This window comes from Pocillopora verrucosa, chromosome 5 (assembly GCF_036669915.1).
Source record: "Pocillopora verrucosa isolate sample1 chromosome 5, ASM3666991v2, whole genome shotgun sequence".
Classification (NCBI taxonomy): Eukaryota; Metazoa; Cnidaria; class Anthozoa; order Scleractinia; family Pocilloporidae; genus Pocillopora; species Pocillopora verrucosa.
The window spans coordinates 14,792,085-14,809,998 of NC_089316.1; the positions used below are offsets into that span (position 1 = coordinate 14,792,085).

General features: G+C 38.4%; 2 protein-coding genes and 1 long non-coding RNA gene across 5 annotated transcripts; 1 reads left to right on the plus strand and 2 right to left on the minus strand.

Annotated features, from left to right (window-relative positions):
• Positions 1–252: 252 nt before the first annotated feature.
• On the minus strand, positions 253–4,347 carry LOC131783882 (uncharacterized). 3 transcript variants are annotated; one of them, XM_066167842.1, is made up of 3 exons: positions 4,216–4,347; positions 3,174–3,216; positions 253–2,484 (listed from the first exon to the last, which is right to left on the minus strand). In XM_066167842.1, the coding sequence occupies exon 3, from the start codon at positions 2,449–2,451 to the stop codon at positions 1,081–1,083; it is 1,371 nt and encodes a 456-aa protein (XP_066023939.1). In that variant the 5' UTR covers positions 2,452–2,484; positions 3,174–3,216; positions 4,216–4,347; the 3' UTR covers positions 253–1,080. The 3 variants fall into 3 exon arrangements, with proteins under 3 accessions (XP_066023939.1, XP_066023937.1, XP_066023938.1); XM_066167840.1 differs by having other exon boundaries at positions 253–2,734; XM_066167841.1 differs by lacking the exons at positions 3,174–3,216; positions 4,216–4,347 and adding an exon at positions 3,927–4,129 and having other exon boundaries at positions 253–2,734.
• Positions 4,348–4,445: 98 nt separating this feature from the next.
• On the plus strand, positions 4,446–6,630 carry LOC131783881 (uncharacterized). The gene is made up of 3 exons (XR_009340162.2): positions 4,446–4,810; positions 4,929–5,110; positions 6,336–6,630. It is a non-coding gene; the product is annotated as an uncharacterized lncRNA (long non-coding RNA).
• An 8,328-nt stretch (positions 6,631–14,958) lies between these two features.
• On the minus strand, positions 14,959–17,625 carry LOC131782236 (uncharacterized). Its single transcript, XM_059098951.2, has one exon. The coding sequence runs from the start codon at positions 16,868–16,870 to the stop codon at positions 15,290–15,292; it is 1,581 nt and encodes a 526-aa protein (XP_058954934.2). The 5' UTR covers positions 16,871–17,625; the 3' UTR covers positions 14,959–15,289.
• Between the last annotated feature and the right edge of the window lie 289 nt (positions 17,626–17,914).

Sequence of the window (17,914 nt, forward strand, 5' to 3'; positions counted from 1 at the left end):
GAGTCTGATTGCAGTATAACGAATTATTTAAGCCCATTTATTTCCAGTCAATCACACGTGTATTCCTCTCGCGCGCATTGTTCTTGTCCTCCATAAGGGCTTATCTCCTGTACGCAAACCGCAAGTTAAAAATTTTTCGTAACAAAATAAATTTCCACTAAACCAATGTTAAGATTACATTTCGCTTCAACCGATGAAAGATAATGGTTATATTTCAAATAGTATGCAAAACTGAATAAGGTAAAGGCGAGCGAAATGTAAGGTACTGCTGATATGCGTGGAAGTGAAAATACTAAAACGAAAAATTTTTCTAGCGATTGGAAGTGAAAACACCAGTTTTCACTGGTAATGGTCAACAAAAGTACCAACATACAGGTGTACAATGAAAGCAAGCAACAAAGCAAAAACCTTCATTGTGACTACACTAAGACGAGTTATTCAATGTAAAAAGTTTATTTAGGACGAGTCAGCCGTCTTGAAGTACAAGCATCGTAATATGATCTTAACATGTGTACACTGAAAACTAAGGGTTCTACAAAAAGAACCTGTGCTACGCCAGCTAGGAAAAACCACTAAAAAACCACACTTTAGAAGTGGCCAAAAAAATGTGTGGAAACGTATTCCTCATCTAATGCAGCAGCACAATACCACGAGGAAAGGGTAAAATAATCTGGTTACATATACTTATCACAAAGAAATATCAATGAATGTCGTGATATTTTACAGGGATTTGGAAAAAGAAAAGTACATCAATACGAAAAAAAAAGAAAAGACTGACCGAATTATTTAGAATGTCTTAATTTTCTAGCGAAACCCTTAAATAATCCAAAACTTCCATGATGCCATACAAACCTCTCCAGCGTGCCAGCAGTGTCACTCAAACGCCAGAAATAACAGTTTACTAGTCTAAAACTACTGTGGCTTTTTATATATATTTTTTGACATATTAGAATGAAAGAACTTGAATGAACTCGATTAAATTGGAAATGGTTAAATATGAAAAGTTTTATGAGTAAATATGTTCCAAACAAACACACGGAAAAATCAGTAAATTTTCCCTAACACCATGCTCTGTTCCAGCTAAAATCTTGAAAATGGCCCGGTGCAATTAAAATGACGCATTCTAGCGGCAGACTCATGTTTGTCTTTTACAACTGCGAACAAATGACTTGTAAAGTAACAGAGTGTCACGGAGGTCAAAATCAGACCCACAAGCATATGTTTTCGCCATTTCTTCTTCCACACTTTCACTACAGCAACATTAAGATATGACATTTGTAGCCAGAATGAGAACGAATTGAAAACGAAATCGATGGTGAGTGCAATGGACACGCGGATGAAGAAATCCCCAACCAAACCCAGGTCAGAGAAGGCCAGACTATTATTGTTGTACATGAAGCTATACAGCTGGATGAAGCCAACCGCTGCTATCAACGCAGTCGATTCTCCGAGAATTGTCTGAATGCTCATGTCTGCAATAAGACGCATGCTTCTGGGCGTTCGAAATCTGTTCGCCCTTAACGCTTCTTCAGCATTCGCGTCACCTTTACACTTTTTGTAGATAAAATACCAAAGATAATCCCGCACAACAATGGTCAATCTTTCCAGTAAGTCCACTGCACTGTGAACAAAGCTCAGAGCAATGAACAGTTGAAGACTCGTCAGTTCAGCTTGCATGACGCGAAAAACGATAGCAGATGCGCTGTATAGAACACTCAGTAGGACATGGGAGTCGCCGGGATGGAGAAAATCGATCCTTTGGGCCGCCAATCGGACGATGACCTTCGGTACAGCGGTCACCAAAGGAAGTACGCCAGCTATAACCGCCCTGTTCGTCTCATTCTGCTGATCGTATAATGGAATCACTACGTAAACAAGAACTAAAACGATAGGAATCACAAAAACCAATTGCGCTGCGAGTATAGAAGAAACCTTGAGGATTCTTCTAAGTTCTATTCTTCGATCCCTGGCCGTTCTCTTAGCAATTTCTCTTCCCACTAGAACAGAGTTCATCAGAACCATAGCTAGAAATAAAGCGTTTAAAGGAAAAGACATCCATGACTTCTTGTATATTCCAAAGACTTGGAGGTACAGCCTGTAACAGGTATCGAAGAATGCTCCCAGTAGATTTAGAACTAATAGATTAAGTCTTTTCACTAATGGCCAGCCAAACATTGTGATTATCAGAAGAAATGACCACATCTGGATTATATATGCTTCCACTGTCTCGGCTGTCACAATAATAGCTTGAATCTTATGAGGTAACGAGTTCCAGTGACCATGTAACTGCCTATCGTAGCAAAGATCAACAGAATTAAAATCCAAAACTAAAATCAATAGAGCCAGCGAGCCGAGAGCTAAACCTCCTACAATTTGAATAAAGAAAACACATTTCACGGCCTTCCAAAGTGACATCCACCATCTTGGCGGCCGAGATCTCCTCCAGCCCATGTTACTAACGTCTCCTAGCGGTGGATCGTACTCCTGAAAAATTGTATCATTATCGACATTATCAAAGTTTTTGAAATCCTCCAAAGGGTCCCTTTCTTGTATCAGCGGAGCATCTTCAAGAAGTCCTTGTCCCTGATAAGACTGAATCACATCGGCAGTGAAGGTTTCCGCCACGTAAGCAAAATAGCTCTCAATTGAAAAGGACGCCATGCATTCGACTGAATTCTGTTTGTGCCAGAAGACTGTGTTATGTAATAAAGATTTTAAGGACCCACAGCGGCACCTATCACAGATACAAATTGAAACATCGAAGTTGGGAAACTAAGAGACTTTGTTAACCCGCAACATGCCAACTAAGCATATATGCATAAAAATGAACGAAGTCATTTTAGCGAGCAATTGTGGTGAATTATTGGGGCTTATGACCTGTGTTTCATTTCAGATAACTTTGTTAACGTATAGTTTAAGTCAGTGAAAGAATTTGGTGAGTTGTATTAAAGGATATGAAAACTTAAATTTCGAGTTTGTATTGTGTGTGGTTTTTTAAAAATGGCGGCGTGCGAAATATCTCCTAAAGCATTCTGTGCGACTGGAAGCTATGAAAACGATGTGGAAATCGAATTTATCGACGACGACAAACACAGAAGACGAAAATAAAACGAAAAACTCACAAGAACACTAGGAAGCGACGGAAATAGAAAATGCTAACAAAGTAAACTTACAAACACGTAGGGACTTCAGGCTGGCTCGATGAAACCCAATAACAGGAGAATTGCAACGTAAATTCAAGGAAATATGGCAAACACACCCTTCACATTCCACGACCGCGCGGTCCTAAGCCTAACCAACACACCGCTGATTACGTAAACCCGAAGAACCGAACTTTAACAAATAAAAGTAATAATAAAAAATTGAGGAAAACCGGGAAAACAGAAACTATACTGGTGGAAATGAGTCAGAAAAACTGGAAAGAGAGGAAGAAGAAGTATTGGCATGGAGCGAAGAAATAACAAGAAGGGATGATATTGATTTCCGTGAACACGTGGGATTGGCAGCAAATGTGCACCACGTGCAAAGCTGTCAATTGTTTCTCGAATGCTGCGCGTGTTTTATAGAGAATAATACATGGGCGCGTGTATATATGGAATTTCTCTTCTAGCGTTTACCTCGATAGCTCACGATTGAGCGCAGCGAACGAAAGAGATGATGAGTTGAACACGAGAAGAGAAATTCCATATCTACAAGCAACCATGTATTATTTTGTTTATCATGTAAACAAAATAATCCTTTACTGGGAAGAAAAGCCGACTTCATTAATGAATGAAAATAAATGAATCGACAATCCTCGAATAACAATCGTAAAGTGCGTTGGCGCTGACTCTTAAGATGGATAAATGCGTTGAATCATGATTGCAAAAGCAAAAATGGTCGTAATTTTCAATTTACAAAATTCTCATTATTGACTTTGCACTTACCGACAGAAGAAGTCTTTCAGGTAAACGGCTGAAATCGGCTAGTGGCAAATTTTCCTGTTGTCGATTTTCATTCTCAGCCGAGAGAAATGCTAACACCAAAGCCACCGAATACGTAACTTTCGGTTTTTCTTTTAGTATATTGGTTTTATCCCCTTCTAGGAAAGTTTGAACCTCACCGTCTGTCAGCGATACGGATTTTTTAGTGTTTTAGCTACCATAATTCGAGAAAGCTCAGATAAACAACTTGTATTGGGAATCGTGAAGGCTTTGCCATTCATTAATCAACCTGACCGAGTGGCGCCAAAGGCGAGTGACGTGTCAGCTGATTGGCTATATCAACACACGTGGGAAAATACAATGTTTTTTCACGTGTCTTGTTATGGCTTTTCTCACTGCCAGAAATCCCTGTAGAACATCGCAGTTTATGTGATAAAATTAAATATTCAACAGTGACACCTCGTTTACATCAGCAGAGGGGCATTTCGTCTGCGCATGCGCCTATAAAATTTGTTCGGCGTGTTCGGCATCGTTTTGATATTTTGAGCGCCCTTCCCCGGGTTTTCAACTGGGCGATCGACTCCTTTTTGCAATATTTTTTGGAGAGGGATGGAAGAGTATGACAATATTACCACCATTTCTACCTCTGTGGATACTCGTGGAGTTTGCTAGCTCTTCGGATGAGGATTTTTTAATGATCAAAGTGCGAACTAAACGCGAAAAAAGGCCGAAAACTTGAAGTTTGAGATTAGATTTACTGACGATCAAGATGTGCACATGGGACAACAAACCTTGAAGGGTAGTCTTAAGATGTTGATGTCTTACTTCTGTGAATCACGAAGTTGTATGTGGAGACGATCGTGAGATATTCGTTGCGATAATAGAAGGTAATTTAGGATTTGATCTTCTTTTACTTCAACTTTGAAATAGAATTGCGTTAAGTTCGAGGTGGCCCCCAAGCTTCCAATCACATCAAATAACATCGTCATTTCTTTCTCTTTGTAGTCACATAGAACATAAGTCTTTAAAAAATGTTCCAGCTTCAGGATTGAGTCTCTCTTACTACGATCTTTGGCAAATTCCCTTAGTTGAGACTGATGATAGGATTTTGGAGGTTGAGATGGATTTTCCAAGTCATGGCTCACAACTGTCTTTGGCCTTTTTGCTCTCCAAGTCTGTTGTACATGGTATGTAGGCATGTGTCTTAACAACGGTTGTAGTCGTGCCTCAATCATCTCTGGTTTTATCTTACTTTGTTGCTGTGTTTTGGTGAGAATTTTTTTAATTGCCTTTCTGAGCTTGAAGTGCTGACTAGAGGATAAACTTCGGTAGAACCTATTTATCACATGGCCCCCAAATCCCTCACCGCTGTTAGTTCGTTGTTTATTTGTTTAGCTTTCGGTCTAACCAGTTCATTTACCTAAAAAAAAAAGCGTGGGCTTTGCCTCATGAGTTTAAACTGGTGCCGTTTTAATCATGTTTATGTGTTATTCGAAACGAATGGCGTCAGCTTCATTCTGTCTTGTTTATTTCAGTAGAATACTTCTGCCACAAGAAATGAATTTTGAGTCGAAGTGTACAATGAAACTCGCATATTAAAATTATCATACTTTCTGTGGTTCTTAAAATATGAGACGAGTGATACAACAAATGGATAATTACTCAAGGGGCTGGAACTCCTTGTTTCTTTAGAATGTTAATTACAGTATTTCTGTCATATTTGTAAATGATTCCTTTCAAGCTAGAGTTGTAAATTCGATTCCCGGGTTGATACACGCGCATGCGATAAACACCAAACCAAATAGGATCTTTTCTTTCTTTATGCCCTTTCCTATTCCTTGGGGCGTTATTATATTGAAGCGGTCAACTGAAATTGTTACGTAAAGAAATCACCTAAGTATTATGATCATAGCTTAAGAATAATCTCGATTTTGGAAACGAGCACGTGGCAATTAAAGGAATCAAAGGAAAGGTAAAAAACGAGCGATAAATGTTACTTTGAGTAACGACTACGAGCTAGATAACATAATCATAAAACAAGTTATTGCTTACCAACGTTCGCGGGTCTTGATTACTTTATCAAGGATTACAGTCTAACTTGTCTTCTATTCAAAACGATCTTGATCACACGGGGTCTTATCTTGAACTGAAACGCTTTCTATTATTTTCTGCCAAAAGAGAACTAACCACGGGGGCGTCAACCTAACCAAAGAATATTTCGCAGCTTTTCTCGGAAGTGGTAGCACTTAGCTTCAACGGAAGCAGTTACAATATTTAAAAACGGATTTCACGTCAAAATGTCTTCAAACCAGTTTGACTTGCATTTCACTTTGCCAGATGGTGGTCCTTCAATTTGTTTTTCTTAATTGAGACTGATGATAGGAATTGACTTTTATGTTCTCTGCTGTTTAGGGAGATGTGATGTGACCCCACCACATATAGTTGGTACTATTGACCGAATGGATAGGTGTCATGCATTGCGCCTAGCTGGTATTCAAGAGAATGTAATTAGTACCAGATGCTTACTACTGGTATAAATGATCGATCTTTTGTTCTCTCCTTGCAACTTGCCTCGACTAGCCTATGATATATGCAACTTATGTCTATACCTTATTTGCAACTGTAAAATTACCAATAAAGTTTTTGAAAGTTTTGTCCAAATTTAATTGGAAAAGAATAAAAGGAGTGATCAGTTGAAATATTGTCATGTCCCTTGAGAGTGCTGAGCTTCCAGTGAGAGCTATAAAATTTCTTAAGTGACTGATATATGATGTGTCTGCCTTAAAATTGGCACAGCCAAACCCCTGGCTAGAAAACTATAAATTTCCCTCAAATAGGCATCGACGCCAATGCCCATAACTGCAGAATATGCAATGTAAAAGTCCCCTTTTGACTTAATTCTCATTTCTCTAAAATCTGATAGATGTAAATCATTCATTTTCATAAAGAGATCAACAAACCTCTCCACATTAGTTCAATCTGACCTCATTTAGTCCTGTTCCCAGGAAAAGAAGGCTTTTGGAAATATATTTTTTTTATCCTTACTGTTAAATATGAGCCTTCCGTTTCTTTGTTGTTTGGCATGTAAGAAGAGTCTTTTCAGACCACTGAATTGTCACATAACTCTTGGAATTTAATAGGTAGGAGAATAAGGTTGGAAATAGTGTATATGATATTGTTGTGCAGATGAAATGATAAATGAATATGATTTTATTGGGAAATAACTGTTTTATTTAACTATTCATATTACAACTGGAGGCCCAAACTAGAAATTTTTTTAATTCACAATTTCTGCACATCATTGATCATATCTGATGATATTTCTGAGACTAATGATTGAAAAGAGTTTTCCTTACTCTGTTAAAGTCCACAATTATTGCTACAGTTCTAACAAGCTCTTTGATCTAAAGTGACCGTATCGCTAGTGCTAACATGGTCTTACTTTTCTTTACTCGACACTAACCTCTTTTAGTTTTGATAACCGGACCCGCCGGTTGTGATTCATGTTTTAAAAAAAAAACTTGTGAAACAAAACATAAACTTTAAAATTGAAGTACATTGCGAGAGCAGTACAGTTGGAGCTCTAGAAAACGTTCACAGGAAATTGAGTACTTCAAATGATTAACGACAACTTGAGATAGCAATGACACGTTAAAAGTATAACATCCAATTTATTAGTGTTCTTCGACAGGCCTCTTGCATTCTTCACAAATAACATCATCTACATTAATCGCCCAAACAATTACAAGACAAGACTCGAAGTCGTCTGTACAATCTTTTGCTTTTTGAAAATAACTTCCTTCTACACACCACACAACAATTTTAAGACTTTGCCGCTTCCATCTAAGTTCAGAGGGAAAAATGACGAGAAAAGTCGTCTCAAATACTCGATCCATTGTTGTTTTCCGGCGTATTTTCCTGCTTCTTTCCTTTCGCGATTCTTGAGCGGAAAACTGACGCAGGCGCATACCAGCGGTTTCTAGCATCAAACTAAAATTTACAGAACATGCGCAACAAAATGCCCCTCTATTTACATCTACATCTACTTTTATTATTAGATCTACATCTACTTTTATTACGTTGGTAAAATCTGTACAGACATCACACCAACCAACTCGCGCGCAAAGTGAGAAGACAAAATGAAGGCTTGAAATTATATTACGATCGATTTTCATCGGCTAAACTTCAGAATACCCCGCAACTTTGGTCCGCCTCACTTACATGTGTCGGGAAGCTTTGAAGATCGAGGCATAACAAAATAGACGCTAATCTTATTCAATGACATGTAAATGAGTTGCGGGGTGTTCTGAAGTTGCTCCTTTTCATCGAGAAATGGGCCAGGAATATTCCACAATAGTGTAAATAATCGTGAAAGCTGATCGCGGAAAAGCGATTGCGTGACGCTCGGTAAGTTGTAAGATGACATGTTATCACATACCAGGCGAAAAAACTCTTTAGATTCTCAGTCTGCATTTTGTACCCACTCTGTAGCCTACATTTTGTGCCAAGTCCACATTTTGTATCCGGTCTGCAGTCTGCATTTTGTACTAACAGGTATCCGTGGCACCAATACAGTTTACTTTTGGTTACAGTTATTCGCACAACACACGCAATCTACCTGTGTGTGAGAGTTAATTCGACATTTTCGTTCTTTGCCGCGTTAATACTCTTCTTTCCATTTGTAAGAATGTAGACATCACTTACAATGTTTCAAGTAATCCACCCACCCCCAAAAAATAACTCTTACATGCACAGCATACCTTTGTTTTGATCTGTTCTTCATTGCTCAGTTATGGGAGTTTTTCGTCGCTCAGACTAATCTGCATGCAAATCAGAAATGAGGAGCTGCAGAAAAGTCTGTGTGGTATCCAGTGTCTGTGGAAGAAACAAAAGGTTGGGTTGCCATTTATTTGTGTATGGGAATTATTAATAAGCCAAATATCCCTTCCAACTGGAATACTGCCCCCATTCTTTGGTGCCATAATGTCAAGAACAAGATAACTTCAGAAAGTTACTTTTGACTTGCATGCATGACAAGTGAAGATGATTCTGGTGTTGTGGAAAGATCAGTGAAGGTAAATGGCCACTGGGTGAAGCAAAACTTTGCCTGCCCTTGTATGGTTAGCCTGTACAATGCTTACATGGGTGGTGTGGATGTCTCAGATCAGAGAGTCAGCTTGAATGTAAGGCTAATGAGAGGTGCTGTGTGGTATTTTTTTCTATCTCATAGAAGTATGTGTTTCAAATGCACACATTTTGGAAAGAAAATCTCCAAATCATACCACCAGAACTGCTTTAGACTTCAGAAAGTCATTGATAAGTGACTTGATTGAAGGAAAGTCCTTCAGGAGAGACACTCAAATGTGGCTGCCACCCACTCCTAAAATTAGATTTAATCAAGAACACTTTCACCACCTGGTGAGCAATGACAAAAGATCTACTTGCAAGGTTCACCTACCGCATATAGATACTTTTTATAGCTGGGCAGTGTGTGGAGTACACATTTGCCTGGAGTCCTGTTTTCTCAAATATCTCACACTGAAAGACTACTATTTTAATGATGAAGATCATGAAGGCCCCTGACGTCTGAAAGCAGGAAGTGGGAGGCCTTGCACCAAAGGAAGAGGAAGAGTTCTTCAAAATTGAACATGTAAAGAGAAATGTGATGGTGGAAGTAATATAGCTGTGAGACAATGAACCTGACTTACTCAAAGACTTTCTCAAAGACAGTACTGAAGGTTGGTATGTTCTTGTAAATTTAAAATCCTTTTTCTTTACTTGGAAATATGTTATTTGAAAGGACATGATCAATTAATTTTTTTCAAAACTTTCATCGTAAAGATTAATGACTCTGAAATAATTCCAAGAGTACCTCAAGTTTTTAAATTTGAATTTCTTGCACAAGTTATATGACAGGAGTATCTAACACAGGTGATATAATGTGAGCTACATGACATAGTTATATGAAGTAAGATCAAGAGATTTTAAATCTTTTGGTATGTCCTGTGACCTACTGAATGCCATTACTCCTTCGTGTTGGTTGCAAACCTATGCAATGATGGTAACAATGGCATTAATTCCAAAGAAGAGGGCAAAACTGTGTTCAAAGGGAACACTTCACCATCATGAACAAGGTAGATAACCCACCACTGCATATTTTGAAAAAACAGACATTTGAAAGGAAGACAGTTTGCAAAAATGCACTATTTTGATAGAATGATCAAGGCTGAGCAACACTTGATCATGAAATAATCAGTTTTATTTTTACTATGTTTAAAGAATTTTGTTGTATTTGGTTGAATAAAAACCAAAGTTGCGAAAGTTATGGCTGGTTTCCAGTTATGTCTTCTACCAGGCGTGAATTAAAATTTCTGGTAATTTAGACAATTACTCTCCTTATAATGCATATAATCATTTCTTCAATGATGCAGTTATGCCATCTTTATGTTTTTTTTTATGAAAAAAATCGGGCAACATGACTCCGGATTTTGGGCGTTATGACTAACAATTTCGGGTGACCTGACTCTAGTTTCGGGCGACATGACTTTCGTGACTGGAAGGTAATAAAGGGGTAATTTTCTAAAGAAACTGTGGTTATGTGTCGGTGGGATTTTATAACAGGTTGATTTGGTGTTATCAACTGAGTTGACCTAAAGACTTTAAAGGCGACCATTTCGAGCGTTAGCCCTTCGTCTTACTGGACAGAAAGAAAACCTACCAAAATTTCCTAAGACCACCCGAAAAGCTGTTCTGATGTTGCCCAGGTTTTTCATAACATTCCGTCTTAACCTGCTTGCTTCAAGAGAAAATCTCCCTCCAACCTGTCATATCATGAAACGGTGAAGGCAGATAAAGAGAGAACGATTGTGTTGTGGGACATTGTGTGTGTGCTTACATGTATCGATAATTTTGAAGCCCTAGTCTCCTTTACAGCCGTTTATGGGAATGTCACGCAACGGGGAGGAGTGTTGCGTGACATCACATCATACTATCCTACAGGAGGTATCCAGTCGTTTCGTACCCATGGATATTTCCCAGACGATTCGTGCCCAGGCTCAGACGTTTCGTACCCACTTTTGATCAGTTCGTACCCAACCCTCTGGTCGATTCGTACCCAGCAAATTATGACACAAAAACGATTAAGATGCAAACAAAGATAATTTTAATATACCTGTATGAAAATCGCAATTCACAGTCGAAATATTGAGATTCTAAGTAAAATTGTTTGGTTTATACTTGTGTGAGTGGCCCGCAAAAGATAACTGTTATTTACTTTTCTATTGTTTATACTTGTGAGTTTGACAATAACAGTAAATTATTGTCGCGCGCAAGGTAGGTGTGATTTTGTCCTTTTTGTTTTCTACTGTCTTAAATAAGAATGTCGTAACAAAGGGATTAAACACTTCGATCTTTTTGGTGTAAGGGTCCAGCTTTAAAAGGCCCCTCGAAAACTTTCTCAACATTCGTTCATTTGAACTGCTCAGAAAAACTTTCAAGGAAAATGGCATATCGATGTATCACGTGTTAAAAATTCCTCAACAAGCGTCAAGAAGCTCTTTTGCGCGGTGGCTGCAATAAATGGCAGCACAGGACCTGCAACAGTGGAGTATAACGAGAAACCTACAGGGACGCATTCAGATTTAATGGGAAATTTCCCCTTGGAAATGCGAATCCTGTTCCGCTTCGCGTGCAATTTTACCTAACTTCGAGAGTACGAGGAACGAAGGTAACTAAAATTTCACTGTTATCTTTGGGGAAAAAAGGTAAGGGCTAATTGTACGCAACAGCGTACTAAGGAAAGCGTCAAAGATTGTTAAAATTGAAAACTTTTCTTTTCTAAAACTAAGAAAAGTGTTATGCAGGTTTGCGGTTTGATGCATTTGACCTTTTCGTATAAAACTTAACGACTTCAGGTAATTTGGTCTGTTCTATGAAATAACGCGTTCTACTGTGGCAGGGAATTTAAGTAAAAAGTAAAAAGCTCCTAAAAAACACTTTTTTTTCGGTGTTAACATCAGTTTCCCATATAGCTTCGATGAAGCAAAAAGAAAAAAAAACTGTCATATACACTCTAAATTACGATACCTTTAGAAATCCTTTTGTTCTCTGTCATTCACTGTGTATATGTGGGCGGTTTTTATTAGTTTGAGCTCGAACTACTGAATATTTTTTCTGTAAATCGGAGTCAAACAACCATGAGGGAGAAGTTAGGTTCACAGAGACTGCTAAATTGTCTGCGGCCATCAAGAGAAAAGCATAGTTACTTGTTGTATTCATCTTCTAATCTCTAGAACATCTTTCAAATCGGCGCTCTTACTCCCCACGGTATCAATGAGCGCTTTTTATTCAACTAATTTATTCTTGTTTTCTCGTCACCGTATTCCCACCAATAGCATAGCTCAATTTTCTGCGTATAAACTCGCACAACCCACAATTCCTCTAGTCGCTCTGACTAAATGTCAACTCTGAAACTCTTTACAATGGCCAATTTACATTATCAAATAAGTTGATAATACTAAATTAACTCACAAAGATGCCAAGGATGCTTTCTTAACCACTCCATTAGAAATAAGGGTCAGGTCAAATGAAAGTTGCGCGAAGGTGGCCTTGCGCGATTTAGTAACCCGGTTTTTTGTCATAATTAGACTGTTTGAGCTGTGCCGGGCACATCGTATATGCACATATAACCATTGTTTTAATTTCACTTTGTAGTTTAAAGCCATTCCAGAATCTCTAAAGAATATGTTACTGGTGATGTCAACAGCAGGGATATTCGATGAAGAGGAATGTACATAAACAGCTGGTTCCCAGCTAGAAATGTCAGAGGAAGTTCCAAGGGAAAATTTGAAGGCTAACCGATCAAATGGCGAGTCAGGAAAATCTGATGCACCTTCACCAGAGAGAATGAAAGCTTCGATATATGACATCTAGGTTTACTTAGTACGGTTTTGAGGACTACTGTGTGTTCCAATCGCCTATAATTTTATTGTGAATTATTTACTGTACCGGTTAATTGAAAACGGAGGTTAGAGTTATCTTAAATGCTTAGAATCGGATTCTACCAGTCAGAACATGTAATACGCATCCCTCCACGTTGTAACAGCCACTGATCAGAGAATTTGTGAACTGGTGACAACTTTATTGGCAAAGGATTCAAATCGTTCCATAACGGGTCAACGGGTCGCTTAGTCGTGGAATGACAATGACTTAACCCTTTTTTCTCCCATAAGTGACTCAAGTAGAATTTCTTCTCACAATATCAACACAATATCAAGCAGACAAGTGATGAAATGAATGAAAATATAGAAAAATATCACTTAAGGGATTATTAGTTAATCCAGTACTGAATTCTCTGAACTTTCATCATCAGAATTGTATGGCAGACAGTAAGGAGAATTACTAATGAAATCTTGGGAGTGAAAGGGCTAAAAGCACGTAGGGTTATTGAAGAGACCATCAAGTTAAATCCCTTATGCGTAATTTGATCAGAATTTTTCTTTATTTCCGTCACTCGTACTTATACAGTCTATTACGAATTAGTACGTGTGGAATTGCTGATCAGCTGCAAAGTCAGCTGGTACTAAAAGTCCCCATCATTTCAGCTCTAACAACGCGAAAAAAAACACCTATTTCTCGGCAACATCCACCTACTAAGAGCCAATAGTATCCCAGCTTGAAAAATTATTGAAAATATGAGATATCTGTTGTGAGAGTGCGATGTTCTACACAATTTTTATGGACGATTGTTTGCCAAAAGATTTTGTAATAACTTTAGAAAGATGACCTTCAGCATGAGTAATGAGGCGAAAATTGTTTGCCTCGATTCCTTGGTTAACATATCTGATATATTCCTATTTGAGGTTACATCTCGGCGACACTCCTTGAAATCAAGAAAGACTCCCAAAATTGATTCTGTTCTTAATCAATTATAGAAGTTATGATGTGCCAAAGGCAAGAATAAAATAACAGAGATAATTTGTTTTGTATGTCACTAAATTGCATGATTAAGGGTAATGTATAGTATTTTAAGATGGTTTTTTTTATCGCTGATGAATGCTGTAGCTTGTGTATGGAGCTGGTGTTTTTATGTGCACATTTGCGCGATAAGTGGTAGAGCCGAGAAAACGAGAGGCGAGACTTGGGCCTAGGATTCTTTTAGGGAAGGCCAGTTTCCTGCGTAGCCGGTGTACTGAGAAGACAGTCTGATTGCGGTATAACGAATTATTTTTTTACTATCGGTAGGACTGTGGTCAACTTGTCATAATAGACTTTAAAACTTTGAAGCCCATTTGTTTCCAGTCAATCACACGTGTATTCCTCTCGCGCGCATTGTTCTTGTCCTCCATAAGGGCTTATCTCCTGTACGCAAACCGCAAGTAAAAAATTTTTCGTAACAAAATAAATTTCCACTAAACCAATGTTAAGATTACATTTCACTTCAACTGATGAAAGATAATGGTTATATTTCAAATAGTATGCAATACTGAATAAGGTAAAGGCGAGCGAAATGTAAGGTACTGCTGATATGCGTGGAAGTGAAAATACTAAAACGAAAAATCTTTCTAGCGATTGGAAGTGAAAACTCCAGTTTTCACTGGTAATGGTCAACAAAAGTACCAACATACAGGTGTACAATGAAAGCAAGCAACAAAGCAAAAACCTTCATTGTGACTACACTAAGACGAGTTATTCAATGTAAAAAGTTTATTTAGGACGAGTCAGCCGTCTTGAAGTACAAGCATCCTAATATGATCTTAACATGTGTACACTGAAAACTAAGGGTTCTACAAAAAGAACCTGTGCTACGCCAGCTAGGAAAAACCACTAAAAAACCACACTTTAGAAGTGGCCAAAAAAATGTGTGGAAACGTATTCCTCATCTAATGCAGCAGCACAATACCACGAGGAAAGGGTAAAATAATCTGGTTACATATACTTATCACAAAGAAAAATCAATGAATGTCGTGATATTTTACAGGGATTTGGAAAAAGAAAAGTACATCAATACGAAAAAAAAAAGAAAAGACTGACCGAATTATTTAGAATGTTTTAATTTTCTAGCGAAACCCTTAAATAATCCAAAACTTCCATGATGCCATACAAACCTCTCCAGCGTGCCAGCAGAATATTAATTTCTGACTAATTTGTTCCCATGTCACTCAAACGTCAGAAATATCATTAGTTTACTATTCTAAAACTACTGTGGCTTTATATATATATTTTTTGACATATTAGAATGAAAGAACTTGAATGAACTCGATTAAATTGGAAATGGTTAAATATGAAAAGTTTTATGAGTAAATATGTTCCAAACAAACACACGGAAAAATCAGTAAATTTTCCCGTAACACCATGCTCTGTTCCAGCTAAAATCTTGAAAATGGCCCGGTGCAATTAAAATGACGCATTCTAGCAGCAGACGTATGTTTGCCTTTTACAACTGCGAACAAATGAGTTGTAAAATAACAGAGTGTCACGGAGGTCAAAATCAGACCCACAAGCATATGTTTTCGCCATTTCTTCTTCCACACTTTCACTACAGCAACATTAAGATATGACATTTGTAGCCAAAATGAGAACGAATTGAAAACGAAATCGATGCTGAGTGCAATGGACACGCGGATGAAGAAATCTCCAACCAAATCCAGGTCAGAGAAGGCCAGACCATTGTTGTTGTACATGAAGCTATACAGCTGGATGAAGCCAACCGCTGCTATCAACGCAGTCGATTCTCCGAGAATCATCTGAATGCTCATGTCTGCAATAAGACGCATGCTTCTTGGCGTTCGAAATCTGTCCGCCCTTAACGCTTCTTCAGCATTCGCGTCACCTTTACACTTTTTGTAGATAAAATACCACAGATAATCCCGCACAACAATGGTCAATCTTTCCAGTAAGTCAACTGCACTGTGAACAAAGCTCAGAGCAATGAACAGTTGAAGACTCGTCAGTTCTGCTTGCATGACGCGAAAAACGATCGCAGATGCGCTGTATAGAACACTCAGTAGGACATGGGAGTCGCCGGGATGGAGAAAATCGATCCTTTGGGCCGCCAATCGGACGATGACCTTCGGTACAGCGGTCACCAAAGGAAGTGCGCCAGCTATAACGGCTCTGTTCGTCTCATTCTGCTGACCGTATAATGGAATCAATACGTAAACAAGAACTAAAGCGATAGGAATCCCAAATGCCAATTGCGCTGCGAGTATAGAGGAAACCTTGAGGATTTTTCTAAGTTTTCTTCTTCGATCCCTAGCCGTTATTTTAGCAATTTCTCTTCCCACTAGAACAGAATTCAGCAGAACCATAGTTAGAAATAAAGCGTTTAAAGGAAAAGACATCCATGACTTCTCGTATATTTCAAAGACTTGGAGGTACAGCCTGTAACAGGTATCGAAGAATGCTCCCAGTAGATTAAGAACTAATAGATTAAGTCTTTTCACTAATGGCCAGCTAAACATTGTGATTACCAGAAGAAATGGCCACATCTGGACTACATATGCTTCCAGTGTCTCGGCTGTCACAATAATGGCCTGAATCTTACGAGGTAACGAGTTCCAGTGACCATGCAACTGTCTGTCGTAGCAAAGATCTACGGAATTAAAATCCAAAACTAAAATCAATAGAGCCAGCGAGCCGAGAGCTAAACCTCCTACAATTTGAATAAAGAAAACACATTTCACGGCCTTCCAAAGCGACATCCACCATCTTGGCGGCCGAGATCTCCTCCAGCCCATTTTACTGTCGTCTCCTGGCGGAGGATCGTACTCCTGAAAAATTGTATCATTATCGACATTATCAAAGTTTCTGAAATCCTCCAAAGGGTCCCTTCCTTGTATCAGCGGAGCATCTTCGAGAAAACTTTGTCCCTGATAAGACTGAATCACACCGGCAGTGAATGTTTCCGTCACGTAGGCAAATACGCCTTCGAGTGCAAAGAACGCCATGCATTCAACTGAATTCTGTTTGTGCCGGAAGACTGTTATGTATTAAAGATTCTTAGGACCCACAGCTGCACCTATCACAGATACAAACTGAAACGTCGAATCTGGGAAACTGAGCGACTATATAAACCGAAAGTAGATTCTTCTTCAGGCCTCTGTAACTAGATATCAGTTAACCCAAGTATGTTGACATTATCTGCTCTTTTCGTTTATGTCTTCTTCCGGGCGGTGTGCACACTCTGATGTTGCATCATGGTCGTAAAACAAAAAGCGAGTCATTTGCATCCTGTCGCGGTCGAGTGAACATCTCCGGCGACATCAAGATTTTTTTATCATGAAATAATCAGTTTTATTTTTACTATTTTAAAGAATTTTACCGTATTTCGTTGAATAAAAATCAAAGTTCCGAAAATTATGGCTGGTTTCCAGTTATATCTTCTACCAGGCGTGAATTAAAGTTCTAGTAACTCAGACAATTACACTCCCTATAATACGCATGATCATTTCGTCAATGACGATGCCAAAAATGATGGCGAAGTTCCACAAGATATAAATATTCAGCTCGTTTGGGGAATCAATGTTAAAACATCCTCTTACAGGAGGATGGAGGGAGATCTATGACTTCGATAGTGGGAAGCACAGTGTTCTTAAATGTAAAAATTACAAAAGTAGTCAAAATAAAAGTAAAGAGCACATGCTTTTTCCATTTCTTCTTCCAAACACGCACCACAGCAACATTTAAGTAGGACATTTGTAACCAAAGCAAAAATGAATTGAAAACCTTTTCTAGACAAAGTAGCAAAAATAAACTAACACAACAAGATAGTTAGAACTGTGAATCTTCCAAAGCGCCATGTGCAAAGCTCAGTACGATGAACATTGGGAGATTCTTGAGCTCTGATAGCAAGACGCGGAAAATTATACCACATGTAAAGGAAAAAAATACCACGAGCAAAAAAATGATTTAGTTTGTTAGTCAGTAGCTATCCAAACATCACAAGAGTAAAAATGAATAGAAAGAGCTCAATGATAAAAAAAGGCTCCAAT

Excerpts from the sequence above, each read along its gene's own strand:
- LOC131783882 (XM_066167840.1), bottom strand. The coding sequence starts at position 2,661 with ATGGCGTCCTTTTCAATTGAGAGCTATTTTGCTTACGTGGCGGAAACC.
- LOC131782236 (XM_059098951.2), bottom strand. The coding sequence starts at position 16,870 with ATGGCGTTCTTTGCACTCGAAGGCGTATTTGCCTACGTGACGGAAACA.